This window comes from Seriola aureovittata, chromosome 14 (genome assembly GCF_021018895.1).
Source record: "Seriola aureovittata isolate HTS-2021-v1 ecotype China chromosome 14, ASM2101889v1, whole genome shotgun sequence".
NCBI classification, from domain to species: Eukaryota; Metazoa; Chordata; class Actinopteri; order Carangiformes; family Carangidae; genus Seriola; species Seriola aureovittata.
The window spans coordinates 7,155,788-7,173,901 of NC_079377.1; the positions used below are offsets into that span (position 1 = coordinate 7,155,788).

The following is an 18,114-nucleotide window of genomic DNA, read 5'->3' on the forward strand; positions in this document are numbered from 1 at the left end:
CAATATCAGTTTCATCCAACATGCAGATGCAAGAGGGAGACAAAAACAGACAGGCGAACAGACAGACAAACCGATATTTCCACAGGTAATAGCATTTCTCCTAAATCAATGGAAAGCAGCACAGCCTGCTTGTGTCTGGTAGATGAGACCAGCTGTCTGATAAACTGCTGTAGACGTGAGTTGCCAGATGCACTCTAATCGGAAAATACACAGACATACAGACATATTTCAGGAGAACAAAGTGTTCATATGAACTACGTATATAAATAAACAGCTGTAATTACAACCTTGCTCATTACCAACGCAGAATTATATATTATATATAATATTTTGCCTTTATGGGGTAAGTTACTCTTGATATTTTATCAGTTTCACAGAATGAAAACATAGAAAAGCTAGTGTGGCTAAGAGGCAACATGGCTAACGACTGAGTTAATCACAACAGTTGTGTCAATTCAGGAACCCTAATGCATGAACACAACATACTTAATTTTTAATAAGTCCAGCTAAGGAAAGACTGCTGGATGCTAATCTCAAGATCATTTTCAGCCATAGTAGAGAACTTCCAAAGACCCAACACTTAGAGTGAACTATTGACTATAAAAGACCTTGGGCCAGCCTTGCTATAACTGGAGAGTATATATGCCATTACCAAAAGCGCTGACAATCGGCTACTGTGTCACAGAGTAGTGTTTCAGTTGTCTTCATTTCAAAGTAATTATAGTTGAGTCTGGTCTTCTGTGCCTTTCACAAAACTTGACGACAGCATTTTACTCTAAAGCCTCTGTAAAAATCCTAGAGCAAGTTTGAAGTGGCCTTACAAGTATAACCTTCACACTGCGAGCCCTATGCAAAGTTAAGACCAGAATCCAGCAAACAAACATGGCCCGTTTTTTCAGTCATGACTGACCTGGTTCAGGATTTAAAACTCGTCGCTGTTCCATATTATAACCCTTGACATTCACAAGGGACCACAGGTTGCAACAGACAATGTCTTCCTCTAACGACAGAGGTCAAGACCTCAATTTCAACCCACATCAACTGATACAAGGGCCATGCCACAGTTGTAACCTGTTGGTTATTGCATGGGTCACATTCTCAAATATTTTTCTTTTCCTGGGTCATTGCCACAACCATAATGTTCTATGACCTATGTAACAGGCTTACAAGTACTGCAACGACCTCTACCCTTAAAGCCGCATGTAAAGGAAAGTGAATAGCCACAAGGATCTAGCCGTACATTTCCTGAATTCTTTCATTTCAGACCACCTGCTGTCAAAGACTCTCAATAACTATTCTGTAAATATTCTAAATCAACTGGTTTGGCAGTTAGGATATACCGTATGTAGCCTCATCCCCACCACTCTCACCCATCTGACTACTATTGATGTCTCTCTCTTCCTGTTTTTCTTCTCCTCCCCCTTTTCAGCCTGACAGGAGCGGCTGAGTTACACTGAGGAGAGGAGAGGGGCTGAGCTGAGCTGAGCTCCTGTTCAAGCCCTGGGTGAAGCGAGATGTGAGCTGCATACCAGCCGGCAGTGACAGCCAGTCTGCTCCTACGGCTCTGTTAGGCAATGTCTGCAGACAGTGCATGGCCCGTTCACGGCTTCTGCCCTTCAAAAGCTGCCCCAAGAGCTGTGTGCTCAGAACCTAATCCAGCATGCCAAATCAGTTTGCAGGTCACCTGACTCCTCTTGTCTCCCAAACACACTTAACCTTTTCAGTGATATCACTTTGTCTGGTGATGTTTCCTTTTTGAAATCCGTTTGCACACATATGCAGGTGTACCGACACTCCAACTCACACATCGGGTAACGTAGGCAAACAGAAGTGCGGAAGACGAAGAAGAGAAATAGATCCACGAAGATAGGAGCAGCTGTTAAGGAAGAGTGCGCACAATGGGAGAGGTGTCAGAGGAATAAGCACATAAACAAATGAAATAAATTAGTAAATTGTTAAAGAAGTGAGGACCCGCCTTTGTGCTCTCACTGTGTCATCTTAACTGAGATGAAGTGAGGCACATTAGAAAACAAGTCTTAATCATAATAATAGGACGTTCTGATCCCCATCAGTGGTTAGATGGCATTGAGTACATTTAATCTGTTCAGTGTAGAGTTTCTACAAATGCTCTATTGATTTGAGAGCAAAACCTATTAATCATAGCAGATCTGAAAAGGAGAGAGAGTGGGAAAAGAGGTGAGCTATAGAAACAGTGAAAAACACAGCAGGGAAGTGCAATGATAGATACATACAAAAGAAAGAGAGTTAGATGGAAAGCTGGGAAAAAGGGGTCAGTGCAGCTAGGGGCAGCCCGCCGGAGAAACGCTGCTCGACAGCAACATCAGTGGCCCAAGGTCAACAGCAGCAGCTCAAGTGCATCAGCAGCTCTCTCTAATCATTTGTCTCCTTCACAGTATCCTCTACCTTGAGCTCTCCTAACATCTCTTCTCAGTGCCTCTCTGTCCCTGTCAGCTCGGCCAAATATGTTTATATGCAGAAAAACAGATACAATACAATACTCTCAATCATCCCATGCACCAGCTCTTGGCCAGAGAGCCATTGGCAGTACAGTTAATACAATCCACTTGTTCAGAAAACTAATCTTTCAAAAAGGACTGAGCGAGGCGACTTTTTTATGCTCAAGTACACACAACATGAAAAAGTTCAGTGCGTTACTTCTACATCGACTCCTCTCAACATCCCCTCCTCATTCTCTTTTGCTCCATTTGCTGTGTGGAGGGTTCAACGAAAGCTAATCTGTCAGGAGGTGGAGAGCTGGCGTCAGGCGCAGTGATGGTGGGCCCTCCAGGGTCCCTGCACTGCTTGGCTTGGTTCTCTCTCATGCTGGGAACATGGTCGGCTCAGGGAGATTTGTCTTAGTGAGGCGCTCTGATGGGATATGTGCAGCGCAGTGCTGCTGATGAGGACTCAGGTGGTGCAGTGTTATTTCTGCTGAAGGCTCCTCTACTTCATCACCAGGCAGAGCACAGCATCCAGAGAGAGGGAGTGGGGGGGTGGGGGTGGGGGGTGGGTGAGACTTTGGCACGTGCCATGTGAACAAAGGGTTACGGTGGCGCAATGTGCTTACATAACATTTGCATAGTACATCCAGTGAAGTTGAAGGCAATAGCAGTTATGGGTTCAGTCACCACAACAAATTTGGACTCGTGACAAGGGAGAATTACGTTAGATAATCACAGAATCTGACCTGGGAAGACTGGGAGCCAGGTCTTTTCCATTAGTGGTCTTCCAATCATTTCATTCATATGACTCATTTTAAGCCACAATTAAAAAGCATGATTGAATTATATGAAAAAGATGACTTGGTTTAATTTCCTTTTTAAATGAAAAGTACATTTTCAGCCATGTCTCCATGTCAGCACAGTGAGTTATGCCAAAGGGAAGATTCATCTTAAAACAGAATTCACATATTTTATTCCTATGATCTCGGGCATGTAGGACCTTTGTTAATATGAAGAAAAAGAGAGCCCTCTCTAATCTCTGATGCAACCCAGAGACACAGACTCTGGTCCCTCTCTTACTCATATGCAAAACACCTTTAGGAACACTTGTACAGGACCCTGGGTGACTTTTAAGGAATATGGTTTTATGTATTTTATACGAATCTAGAAACCAGAGGAAAGCCACTGTTTGGATGAAGCTCAGAAATACACATTTATTCAGCTCATAATGAAACAGCTCCCAGTTTACATTATAAACAACATTACATCGACTCTGTGAAAGCTGGAAAGAGAAGTTCATGTTCAAAAATATCCACTGAACTGGAGCGTAGGAAAAATAATATAAATGTGCACTCTGCCTTAGGGGGAATTTTTGCTTTAAGAACAAGCAAAGCCCATTGCTCTCTCTTTTGCCAACATGGCAACTCTTTCATATCCTAAATTTACAGAGTGAACTTTCACAACAAACTTGTGTAGCTAAGGTGTTTTTCTCTGGTGAGACAGAGTGAGAAGTAGCTGCATCACCTGATAAAGCAAGTAGAGGTAAGTCAACAAGTTGAATACATGTCTGTGATATGATGGATTCCCATTCTTTGTTTGCAAATATATGGGTAGGCACATACTGCAGACCACACCGGTTTTGTTTTCCCTGAGTGGGCTTATATTGTGCACCACAACATGCTGTTATCTAAGGGTTTTATCATTTCTACCATTTCCTTTTTTTTTTTTAAAGCACATAATGATAGGTTGTGGGGGCATGTGGCTGAGGTTTGATAAACATATGCTGACTGAATTCTTGTAAAATACAAGGTAGAGCTTTTCTGCCCTGGAGGCAAGAATCGTATTGTTGGTCATACTCTCCTTCCCCTCAGTTGTAGCTGGTAAAGTTCACATCTCAACACTCGTCATTCATTCTGATGAGCTGTCTACCTTGAAGTAGCGTATAGCCCGAGGCTCAGGTATCTGGCACTTGTAAATTCACCAGAGGTGTTGAGAGGGAGCGGTAAACATAGGAAATCTGCTATAGAGAAAAAATGGCAATATAAAATGAATATGAAATGCTAATGTTTGTCTGTTTTTGAAAGGCCTTTAACATTTAGCCTCACAATATTTCAAATGCATACTTTTTTTTTTTTTTTTTACAAATGTCGTTCAGAAATGTCTTTAAAGTATTTTTCTAAAGAAATGTTTTGTATGTGGTGTTTTTTCCTTATTTATAAAATGTTGATAGGGCACAGAGAATATGACTGTTGCCCCAAAGACCACTGTTATAAACGACAGGTAGAATCATTCAAGTACTTTAGAATACAAAGTAGAGTAGCTGAGTGTGTGTTGGGCAGCAGAAGGGAGTCATTAAGTGTAGCACAGTCTGCTCTAGTTGAGGGCAGCAGTGCTATGTTTTTGTCTGGAAAGGGAGGGGGTTGTCACCCCATCAGGGCCCAGAGGAGAGGTGAGGTGACCTGGGGTGGAGGACAGAGGAGCGCCCCAGGACTCTAGATGCCAAAGCGTGGGTGTCAAATGGCCCGGAGCTCCTCCCTACACCAACACTGGGACACGGCAGGGCTGTGACCATGACCGACTTTGCAGCCCACAGAAGGAGACAGAGACAAAGAGGGATGGGAGGGTGCGTTGTGAGGAAGACAGGCAGAAAAAGATGTAGGAAGAAAGAGAGCAGCCTCCGTGGCACAACAGATGATGACCTTCGTTGGAAACGTTCCATATAGGTGATGCCATGCTTTGTCCTACATGCTAAAATTAACACCTGACATTTCACTTTTTAAAAACATCCTGAGGAGTGTATGATATGCAAAAGTTTAATGCTCAACCGAGTTTCTCAAAGGCCTAAATCTATTGTCCTGTGGGTGGGAAGTATTTTTACATTTGGCTTATCATCCATGAAAATGGTAGTGCAAGGCTAGTGTTGAGTACAATGCACACTGTGTGACTCAGTTAAATGGGCTACGAAGCCCCTGTTCGCTCTGAGCACACACTCTGCTGCCCACTGATACAGCACGTTACTCCTATGTACCTTGAAATTCCTAAACCAGCTGGGCTAAGCTCCCTGTGGTAAACCTAGGTTTTAAGAGAAGGAGGAACTTGCCCAGGCCATCTCTGGCTTACTACCGGGAAGCCATCACTGTCAAGAGATAAGGTGCCATAAATGTCTCCAACCTTCCTAATCCCGGACAGGGATGAAGAGAGCCAGAGCATGATGCTGGCTGGAGGAAAAAAATTCTTAGCTGCTTGACACCTTTGATCTGGACAGTACAGTAGAATGGCAGTGTGGACATACCAGTAGAGCCTGGGTGGATTACATCCGCATATCTCCCATAGCCACCAGTCAGTGCTAAAACTCCTCTGTCAACAATCCTCGGATCAGTTACAGAGACACGTGAGCTAAAGGGGATAGGTGAGCAGTAGACGGGGAGATATTTGTCGTAAGAGCTGCTGCATTGCTGTGTTCAGGGCCTCTGATTGTTTTGATAGGGTTATAAATGCATGTATTCGATGGCATCTGTCAGGTAAATAGTAGACTTAATGTTCATGTCCTTGCTTTTGCATCGTGCCAGTGAGCCCTCTGCTCCGTGCTAAGATTGATCTCGGCAGACTACTCCTAAACTGTACAACTCATTACAATGCTGTTGGAAAGTGCTCTTTCAGCGCTAGCAAAGATGTGATCTCCACAAGGCTAAATTGTCCACAATGCATCACGAAATGGGATTTTTGCTTTGCTTTGCTTGAGCAAGTGTCTCTGCCTGTGTGTGAGCACGAATGTGTGTGTCGAAGTGTGAGAAAGACGCGCGAGGGAGAAAAAGACCTGCGAGAGACAAGAGGATGTATGGGAGGGAAGACATGAGAGAAAAGGATACAAAAGGAGAAAATGACCTCTCTAAGTCGAGGTAGTTGGAGTCTTGGCACTGATCTTGTGAGACATTGAGAGGTGTCTCCTCCTTGGAAGGAATAATCCATTTAAACCTGGGTCGCATGGCTGTGATTGATGTGCAAACAGGAGTAGCACTTAATAACCTCTATCATGCTGGGTGACCTCATGGCCCACGGTGGGCACCAGTTTGTTTATGGGTGGTACCTCCGACACACTATCCGTGCAGAAATTCTGTTGTGGCTAATGGGTTGGACTGAGGGATTGGACTGTCAGCACAGTGTGAGCCCTCATTTTTCTTTTCAAGCGTCTAAGGTACCCCCTTGTGCACCCCCTCTACACCCAACCTCCCTGCTCTGCCATCATCTGTCAATGGTGACTGAGTCTCCTGGAATATGGAGGCGTGAGAGAGAGTGTCAATTAGCATTAGCTTTCCTGACAAATCTGTTTTTCTTTCCACAAAGGACTTGGATAACTTGTTCCTGATTCCTCTCTGTCACAATGTTAGGGCCACAGGATTTGTCCCTACTGCTCTACAAGTGTGGAAATGGGTCAAGCACATGTGCATACGTGTAATACCTGGGTGCATGACCATGTACATATTTATAAAACAAAGGCTATATCTGTGTGTATTCTACAGAGAAATAGAAAGAGACACACAGGAAGACAGATAGAAAGAGAGAGAAAGAGAGAGAGAGAGAGACTGGGAAGATGTGCCTTTCACACTAAAAAGCTTTTGTTTACTTTTCTGAAATGGAGGCTGACCTTAAAGGTTATCTAAAATGTACAGAAAATGTCAAAACGCCTGACAAGAGAGCAGGGCCCCTTTCAGAACATGGCAGTACTCAGGGGGCACAGGGACGAGTCATACAGAATAACATCATAGCACTGTACTATAGTGTAGTTCCTTTGAAAGTCCCCCCTCTATTTGCCCTCTGCTGTGTGAAGATCTTCAGTCTTAATCAGCTGTATTGTTCTATGGAGATGAGGTTATGGGAAGCGCTAAGCTGTTTATTTATTGAACAGGCTGTTTAATTCCCCCCCCCCCTCCCCCCGCTGCATGCTTGTCTCTGCACAGCCTATCCCTTTGATGTGAGGGGCTGCTGGTGGAGTGCTATGATGGGCTCCCACTGGCAATGCAGCACACGGCACCACAGCGAACAGCAATAAGCAGTGGCCTCATCAGCGGCATACAGTACAAACAGTGACCACCCCCTCCCTCTTGCATGTATTCGGGCAACCTCTGTGACGCTACAACAGAGCTGTTTTACTGCAAAATTACATAAATCCATTTTGAAAATAGACCTGTATGAATCCATTAGCTGACATTCTTCATTTTATTTCTTTAATTCAACCTGTAAAAAGTCTCATCATGGCTGACAAACAAATTAACTTTGATAAACAAAAAATACTGGAACTTTGGTCTGTCCATCATAATTAGTTAAGTTAATTTACTGAGGATTTATGAGAGTCTCTAAGTTAAGCACTAATGAGTAACTAATCACTTATAATTACTATGGGGTGAAAATAATCAGATTAATGCAAAATGAGTAGTTGGAAATTCCTATGCAAGACAGGAAAATATGAGAAGAGGAAATTCATTTAACAGAAATAACTGCTGAACTTATCATCGCCCACTGAAAATTCTGCAGTGAAATAACCAGCAAGGGAAAGACAGAGAGAGGATGAGAGGAGAAGAGTAAGAAAGAATTTACAATTTCAGCCCTTTGTGTCATTAACACTTCAGTAATAGCCATTTTGAGATGCGTGTATAGACAGGTGGCAGAAAACAGACAATACTGCAGAGAGAAGGGTGAGAGGAAATGATGAGGAGCTGTTGTGCAGTAAACTGTGCGAATTACAAAAGTGATGGCTGGAAAATGTTCAATATCCCAAGAGGACGTGTTCCATCCAGCACAGAGTGCATAATTATAAACATCTAGTGATTTATATGCACAAAGCCTCCTTTTACTACACACACTGGGCTTCACTAACAACTGTATGCTATGTGCTGTATATCAGGATGCTTAGACACTTACCCATTGACTGGCATGGAAGTTTAACTGTGCTGACTGGGAATTTGTGCACAGATCTGCAGCTGTGTGGTTTTCAATGAACAAATGGACAGCCTGGTGAACTCCTCACTATTAAACCATAATTAGTTATTCTTTTTTTTTTTTTTTACTGTCTCAGCTACATCTCCACTCATTTAGAGATCAGATCAGCACCCTGGATTTTAATAATGTGGTGGGCGCTTTTTGCCCAGAATCTGGTGAGGAAAGAAAAACATTATTTAAGGGAAATTACTCTGTTAGTGTGTGTTCAGTTGGTTTAATGAGCACAGCAAAAGTTGATCAAGTTCCATAATCAGTGCATTCTAATCGGGAACTGTATGTTGGGATGTTTAATATTTCAGTGTGCAACTTGGTGACAGCTGCCAGTTACTATTAATACAGGGTTGATAAAGGAGGAAGTGTGATGGCTTTGGATGCAAACTGCCTCACTAGTGTGTGTGCAAAGATGTTTCCCTGTGGCTGAATAAGTGTTGTATGTTTTTAACTTTTGCATACACAGTTAACAAATGAGTAAAAGTTTCTTCATATAATTAACAGAAATGTAATATAATGAATCTTTACACCAGCTGTCTGTCTAATTTCATATATGCTATCAGTACTGAGGTATAGCAGTGTGTGTGTGTGTTTCCTGTGCACAACCTGTTTTTGAGTTGAAAGCCTTGTTTTACCTCCTCCTTGTCGGAAGAGGAGTGCATGATTACATTTCCAAAATATGTTTTTAAGTTCCTCTAACCAATATATCATGTCTAGCAGTAGAACATTTGCAGATATAAGCAAGGCGCATCTTTCAGCACTGTGCAGACATGTGTGGCTGAAATGCACAACAAACCACTAGTCAGGTGTTCAACTGCCACTGATTTCCAATTATTTTTCATAAACAGACTGCAGTTTTGTTTCACGTTGGGCTGTGACTGGCTAGATGCATCACAGAAATAAGCTACAGTACTATTTTTTCAGCCAGAAGGAGAAATACAACTCACAGAGGCAAAGTTGCATGCCATGTATGGTATTTGGAAAAATCAAAGGAAAATCCCATATGGTCAATGCATCGCTTGCAGTTTTCAGTTCAGCTGCAGATGTCTGCATGTAAAGTTAAACAGACCAGCATCAGGTCTTAATTAGCGGCAGTGCATTTAAATAACTCAACTGTAGTTGTGCTCCTTTACCGTACACTATCAGTGTTGGAAAGCACCCAGTTAAATTAAAAACATGCAGTGATGCAAAAATCTGCAGCCATGACTCTAATTTGCAGTAGGTTTAGTAAATTTAGCCCAAGGTATTACATTTTATAAAAGGCTGCCAACCCTGTATAGAACAAAACCTCAACAATTTCACAAGTGAAGGATGTCATAACATCTGGTATCTACTATGAAGTACTGTGCTAGAAGTAACTACAGAATCGAAAATACAGCTCAGAAACATGCAAAGGTGAACAAAACAAAAGAAACATGGTAGAATGATATTCACTGTCAACCGTGTGAGCAGAGTTAGGATCACCTTTTGGCTCCAGAACCTTCAAACCTCTTTGGTTTGTGTCCTAATGTGTTTTAGGAGGTAAATTACATCATCTCTTTCCTGATGGAGACCATGTAAAGGTTTAATGTTAAGTTCTGGTCATTCGGGCGGCCACGGAAGGGTTATGGAATCACTTTAGAGTTTAAGAAAGCACTTTTGAATTTGTTTTTACATTGTACACAGGGGCGTTATAACCCTTCTACATGTATATGGGAAAATTTTGAGGAAACACTGTTTGCACCACAGGGAGAACCTGGTCTTGTAAAATGGTCTTAATTTTCTTGACTTCCTGGTTATATGCTCTTAGAAAGTGATCAGAGGAGCGAACGACTCTCATGAGATGACTGCCCAAACAATTACAGATCTATGATCGTGTTTAACAGTTACTGGCTTACACTAGCCTTTGTTGTAACCATGGCAAAAGCATGGTGGTACACAAAATACATAATTTTGAAATTATTCATAACTATTCATAAGAGTTGTGTTTATATGGAACCACACTCCCGGTGACTTACTGTCTCTGACAGCCAGCAGAGGTTATCATGTTAAAACATTAAACAGTACTGTGAAAAAATATGTTTATCATCTCAGTAATGGGAACCTATATTTTCTATAAAATCCAGTTTCCCTGCCTCCCACATCTTTTACCATCAAAACTTCAAAGCCTGTCAACAAGTTTTGCATGTTTTCAATGTGACTTTATTTAAGACTAATGAGCACACCAGCTCTTTGCCAGCGATGCCTTGCTGCATATCAGGCCTGGTCCCACAAGGGAACACAAGCATTGTTCAGGGTCTACATTTTGCTCACCTTATACTAGGTTGTGTCTTTGTGCAACACGGTGTGAGGTGAACTTGTTGGTTTGTTTCTCCGTACTGTACTCGTCTTCAAAGTCATAGCTTTGTAAATCTAGTTACATTATTTTGTGTACCTGCTTCCCTTGATGCAGAATTTTGAACATATACTGCAGTCAGTGGAATCAGATTAGCAACAAGAGGTATGTATAGAGTGATAATGTGAACACATCATAAAACATTATTTACAGTGAAAAGCAATAAATTCAAGAATAAAGTAAAATAAATAAAATAAGAGAGATTGAGCTTACCATAGATGCCTGTGGATATACATGGGAAGGCCTGTGCAAAAAAAACAAGAGAGAGAGAGAGAGCGATAACGGTCAAACCATGATCACAAGTAAAATGTGACAAAATAATAATAATTACAACAACAACAATAATAATGATAATAATAACAAAAATATTAATACATTTTACAGACACCTTTCAAGGCACTCAAGGACACCTTACAAAACACAGTTAGAGAAATCAAATATACTGTAGCAGCAGACAGTCGTCCAACAAGGCATGAAATACAAAATAAGTTAGAATACATATAATTGGATGAGATAAATATGATTGTATAGAATGTGAATGCTGAAGTCAAACAGAATAGGCAAGTTGAAGAGGTGTGTTTTGAGGTAGCAAGAGAGTCAATATTACAGATGTCTTGTGGGAGTGAGTTCCTGAGGCGAGGGGCAACACAGCTGAAGGCTCTGAACCTCATGGTAGTCAGACAGGCAGGGGGTGCAGCCTGATTAATGGAAGAGGATGATCTAAGTGTATGGGCAGGTGTGGAGATGTGACGTACATCATAGATCACAAAAGTAACTTCTATCAGTCTCATTAAGAAATGAATGTGTGCTGAGAAGTGATAAATAAACAACAGTCTTTTCTCTCCACCCAGGTCGTTGAAATCCTATCAGCCTTTTTGTGAGTCTGTTATTACATTTCCTTTCACAGTAAAGCACACTCCACCTGTGATTTTTATTTAACAAGATATAATAAAATCCAAAGCAGAGCAATTCAAACACCAACGACTGAAAGTAAATATAGCATATCTCTGCATTAAACTATAGCCATTGTGGGACACCTACTCTTCACCTTTGTATGTTTGTCGTTTATCTCTACTGCTTCACTTATTCATTCCCAAGAGGAGCAATTTGCAATACCATTTGCCCAAAACCCTGCAATGCTAATGCACCACTGCACTGTAAACCATACTCCAGCTCTCATATACAATGCAGACACACAAACACACATTTATGTACTGTGCACTTTTCTGCTGACTTCCAAAAACAGACACATTAAATCCATCCTGCACTTGAACACCCCTGTTTACACACACATTAGATATATTATCATGATCACACTGTGGTGTTGAGGAGGCTGCCGGACTAAATTCTATCATGTACTGTTGCCCAAATGAACGAGATGCTCTATTAGTACTTAATGCCCGTACTTGATGTCCATAACAGTCGTAGTTTGCATATGTTGCCTGAGGGAACTGTGGTGAATTCATAGGTACATCTAGAGCTCGCTGCTTAATAATCTGCAGCACATGAATATCCAAATGAGGTCGATTGATCCTGTCTTTTTGCCTACAGCCCAAACTTAGACGCAGCCGTTCTCTTCTATCAATGTTTATGGACCTTAACCAAGGGCAGAGGCTATGCCACTCATCAAATTTTGTTTCAGCCCATTGATACATGTCTTCAACTTAATGTATTTTGTTGTCTAGATAGATTTCATTCTGTGTAAAGTTGATGCAAACTGCCAACGGGGACTCTGCTGTGTCTCAATAACGACACGGACATCACAGCAGGGGGCTTTTCAGTGCATTTGATTCAAATGATGAGAAAACTAAACACAAGCTCACAGTCATTGCTGCCACATGTGGATCAATAGGAGAACTCAATAATATCCCACCAACCACCAAAGCGCAGGGACACACATACATAAAACCAAACAGACATAACGGAGAATCAGAATAAATATTATACATATGTTCATGAGCTTAAGAGCAAAATCCTACATGTATTTATGGCTGTCTTTTCCAAAAAGATTATAAAAAGTAACCACCTTGTAATAGCTCTTGCTTTGTAGCGCTTTGCAGCAGACATATTATTCAAGCATGGCTTTATAGCAGAAAATAGTTTCATTATTCTTTACTTGTGTGAGCAAATATATTATGATACATAGGCCTTGTTGTAAGTTTCCCTATTTCACATTCATCTTTTTAAGTATATTAATAAACAGTAAAGAGAAAGATTTTTTTTCAAAGGTCCCATTTGTCCTCAAAAGCAGCTGAATACGTGCTTTAGTTCCCGCATTCATCAAAAGGCGTGGCTACAACATTAATATCGTGAGATGACAAATGTAAAAAAAGGAAAACATTTCCTGTAGCAGCTCACAACAGGATGAATATAGAACAACAAAGAGATTCATCAAAGAACAACACTCATATGTCAGATTCTCCCGGTGCCAAAACTAAGCCCAACAGTTTGTTTTGCCACACTGACCCTGTCAAGTTGTATTTAGAAACATGCTGTTGCTAGCAGCTGTGCCAAGATCATTTCATTTTAGAACTGCAAACACAATTAATAGACCTAAAAGAGATAGATAGCAAATACATGTCACCTCATATAATTATACAAACAAGTAGTCAGAGTTCTAATCTTGTGTGGCTCTAATCTTTTCAACTGACAGAGGAAATAAACATAATTCTAATATTAAGATAGTAATTAATTAACTGAATACTGATAAATTATGCAATTTTTTTTCCTAACACATCACAACCTATGACACCTGCTTTGAAATGCAACGGGCGCTTTGTCCTTGCTTTAAGCAAAGAGAAATGAGTCTCTGTTTGTATTCTTATTTACTAGTTTTCAGGTTCCGCCTGTCAAGGTGAATCTTTCTTCTGTAGGGTGATTTAAATCTTTTACCAAAGAGCTCTGACCTTTCCAGATGACTGTCTGGGTCTGACACAAACCATAGATGATGAAGCGTGGAAAAGCATGACCATTTTTAGTCCTGTGCCAAGCTCTGCCCATGGCACACACAGAGGCATACTGAGACTGAGACACAAAAAGCTTAAATATCTGAAACAGAGAATTAATATAAGAAATGAATAATAGCAGTGCAAATCTAATGTTAGATACAAACAAGTTTGTATTTGATACCCAAAGGACATCTGAACATCTGCAGCAATGAAATGTAGTGCTTCATAAAAGTGTAATTCTAATCCATGGACTCATTAGCAGCATCTTGGAATTTAGTCCAGTGAGAATCCAATACTTTTCGGTGTTCTCTAAATGATCCAGTTTTACATTTGGCAACATTCAACAGAAATAGGCATCAACATTTTCTTTAAAAGGAGGAATCTATTTAAAGCTGTATTATAATAAGAAGAAAAGTAAATGAATTGAATCTTCAGATAAGATGAGCATTTTTTCCTGTCAGTGACTCCAGCCAGTCTCAGCTGCCGAACTGATCCTGAGCCAGAAGCCTTGTTATCCTCTCCCAGCTGAAAGGCCATGATGTCAGTCTCTTCAATTTGAACTTCTGCTCTGACTGCAACTAAACCTTAACACATCACAGGTTGTGGCAATGACATGCCATCAGCATAATCAATTAGAATCTTTTTTATTAGTTCCCTGGCTGATCCATTAAGGAGTATTGATCCAGTGTGAAAATGCATCAGGTAATCACTTAACGGGATGCTGTAAAGATCTGACGCCTTTGTGGCACATGCAGATATCACTTACTTGTTTAAAGGACAGTTATAGCCAAAAGTAAAGAGAAATATCCAATAAAACTGTAGAGGCCTGAGAGCATCTTGGCACACACATCTCCTTTTCAGCTATAAATCAGCTGCAATAAATTACACTAAAGTGTGCACAAATTATACACCTAACAGCCAATTCATATCTGTAAATATCAATATGTTCATTTTATTCATAAGCTTCAAGTTTTGTTAAAATCATTAAAGACTTTAGATGTTAAATATGCAACTTTCCTAATGTAAAGGTGAGCGTGGGGAGGACTATAGGACTATTGTTTACCGGACATAAAATTTTTACTTATTGTCTATAAGTCACTTAATGCCCTGGGCCCTAAATGCATTTCAGAAATGTTTCATGTATATGAGCCAAATAGGTCTCTAAGATCAGCAGGAGCTGGTCAGTTAGTGGTGCCTAGAGTTAAAACTAAACAGAGTGAAATGGCTTTCAGACATTATGTTATCCACTGCTGGAACCAGCTTCCTCTGGAGATCAAATCTGCCCAAACTGTCACTGACTTTAAAAAGAAGCTAAAAATTGCTCTATTTTCCTTCATTGAAATTTTAATCTTGCACTTTGCCTATTTTATAATCTGTTTTTATTTTATTTTCTTATCGTGCTTTTTTACTTCTATTTTTATGCTTCTTTTATTTTTGTTAAGCACATTGAATGACCTCTGTGTATGATAAAGTGCTATACAAATAAATGTGCATTGCCATGCCTTGCCTTACTGTGGTACCTGCTTCAGCGATGCAATTATTCACATTCAGAGTAGATGAGTAGTGATGGTCAGTCCCACTGGAACTGTTCATCGTCAAATCAAGTTGCAGCTCTTTTAAAGACAAAAAAACAAATGATTGCCAGTGTCTTATAATTTGTTATGACAGCATGTAAGGCGGGAATACTCCAAGTGAGTGTAGTAAAACAGCTCTAGCGGATTTCAAAAGCAGCCACAGCATGCAACTCTGTAAGCCTAGTAAAGCATAGCCTATTTTTCTTCTTCTTCCACCATCAACACTGGGCCACCGTAGAAGCTATTTTGATGGTTGTTAGCGTACATACCTGTACATCGGCTTACACTGTAAAAGGTCTAGTGTTAATTAGGACAGTCAGCGGTATATATGCAGTCATGACCTATGATTCCTAATTTAGGTTATTATTTCTGGCTGCTCATTAGAAGTGAGTCAGCATGTCCGCCTGCACCCTGGCATGCTGCTGTGCCTGACATGTTGGCTTGTTGCTGATTTTCTTTGCTTAGGGAGTGTTCAGAAATTGGTCACCAGGGAAATTATTCTGTTGCTGGAACTCCTCCCTAATCTATCACATAGCTTTAAAGTGGAGCACCTTTCCTCTCAGCATCTCTACACACTTATTCAGCTCGCAGTATATTAAATACAGCACAAACTGGCTACAGTGTCTTTTGTTGGAAAAACTATAATTCTGTTACATTAATTCATCTTTTTAATGAATATGATATTAATTATAATTCATATGCATTTACTGTAATATTTACATATGAAATTGCATATGAATTTTTTTTAACAGCTTATTAAAACAATGATTTATTGACTTGAAAGTGTGACTAGAGTTTCACAAAGACAGCGCTCATAAAACTAATTCACTGTTACTCCACTGAGATCCCGGTAGCCCGCAGCTTTCATTCATTTGTTAAGCAGCAGGAAATGACACAGTAAAGATGGCTCAACCTGTGGCAAGATGCGGCTGTCCTGCTGAAGCTGTCACATTCCCAAGCTGCAGCAACTACAGAGTAGCCATGAGCAGTCAGGTTAAGGTAAGAAAACCATGCATGGGCACAGTGACTGCAGGATCCTGCCGAGGGAGAACCTCGTCTCGGCTGGCTGAGTAAATAGCACTGGACCCGGGGTGCTGCCCCCGTAGCTTGAAGCCTCCTAGCCTGTTTGCAGATGGAAGCTATGCTTATAAATCACAGCAGCGAGGGGAGACCTTGTGCAAATGCGACCAGAAGTATGTTATTATTCACCACTGTTGCCACAGTGTGGGCTTACATCATAGTATCAGAACATGAATCCAAGACAATCCTCTTTGTTGACTGCTGTAATTCTTTAAGCATGTAGGTCATGCCTGGTCTCTCTGTCTGAATCAGCTACCTGCTGCTGCTGGGAAGAGCATGTCATGGTTACAGATCAGGATATTAAAATATGACACGTTAACACCCTTTTATTCTGCATAATGCCACACTCCATATTCTAATGTGAGCGCTGATTGTTTGAGTGTCATTATGCTAAATGGAGGATGGAGAAATGCACAGGGTGAGAAAACCTGGAACCTAATGGCCTGAGTCCCACCACCCATTTTTATATCTGCTGTGATGAAGTGTAACTATTATCACAATAATATCTGAGTGTCCATTAAGGACTCAACAGCACTGGCTCTGTTTACATGCAGGGGAGTAATTTACAGGCCATGACGCTCTGGAAAACAGCTTATTTAGTTTAAGATGTTTGCATACACCTTTGCTCCTCTGTGATGGAAAATCCGTGTTGTTATGAATAAACCAGAACAGAACATTCCTATCCCCCTCAAGGGTCTTGTCTGCAATAAAGTATGAAATGTGCCACCACCAAGTAAATCCTTCCCCTAAGCAACAGTAGGTGACATCTAATAAATGAAAGAGAATTGACAATCCAGACTTTAGAAATTGTACATTGTGCTTACAACTATGTTTTTGTTGACATCAAAAAGTATCTATTGTGCTGTGCTAGTCTGAAGCAGCAATGAAGACAAACTGTAGAATGGGTGAGACGTTCCCTTCACACAGTAAAATAACTAATGCTGAATTATGTCTGCCATCTTAACCTGTCCTTTTGTGAACGCAGTGTGAGGTTTACTGGGTTACTCTCATCCAAATATTATGTGAAAATGGGTCATTTTAAAGAGCAAGTATTATCAGTGTTCTCTGGGCATGTAAACAAACTTTGGGATATACTGGCAATGTGCACAATTTGATAAATAAGAGGTTTGAAGGATGTTTCAAGATGAAGTGGTGTGTAGTGTTTGTTTTCTGGCGACGCTGTCATCCTTGTTTCAACTTCTGTTATAGTCTAATGTTAAAAATAACAGGTTATTTGGTCAAGCACTCAGTATGACTGTAGGGGTCCATAAATGGCTCAAAAGCTTCACAAGAGCCTTTAAGCACTTGCCACTTTTACAGCGAGACAACCCTGAGCCCTTGCTGACTTATCGGAAATGTAAGTTTGTCAGTCCACAAGGACATGCATTGGGATTGGACCAAAAGCTATAACTGTAGATAGACATAATTAAGTCTCTTTGCATATAATGAAGCTCAGAATGCTCTATGATTGTCAGTCCCACAGTACTGATTCCATGTGCGCATGCACTGGATGCAGTGTTGGAGGGGGAAAAAGAAAGGCTGCAGCATGTCCGTCGGCCAAACATGTGACAGGGGTGGGATGAATGGGCAGAAAAAGGTGTAAATGCTGCAGCCTGTGGATAGGGCAGAGCAGTGGAGCAAATACAAGCAGATACTGAACTGATGGCTGCTTGATTCATTGGTCCATG

The 18,114-nt window shown here is 40.8% G+C and overlaps 1 protein-coding gene across 2 annotated transcripts in view; it reads right to left on the reverse strand.

Annotated features, from left to right (window-relative positions):
• macrod2 (mono-ADP ribosylhydrolase 2) overlaps positions 1 to 18,114 on the reverse strand; it is a 396,264-nt gene that overhangs the window by 87,315 nt on the left and 290,835 nt on the right. For both annotated transcript variants that reach the window (XM_056395624.1, XM_056395623.1), the window contains exon 7: positions 11,038 to 11,068. In XM_056395624.1, the coding sequence (XP_056251599.1) occupies positions 11,038 to 11,068 (31 nt within the window). The remainder of the gene's footprint in view (positions 1 to 11,037; positions 11,069 to 18,114) is intronic.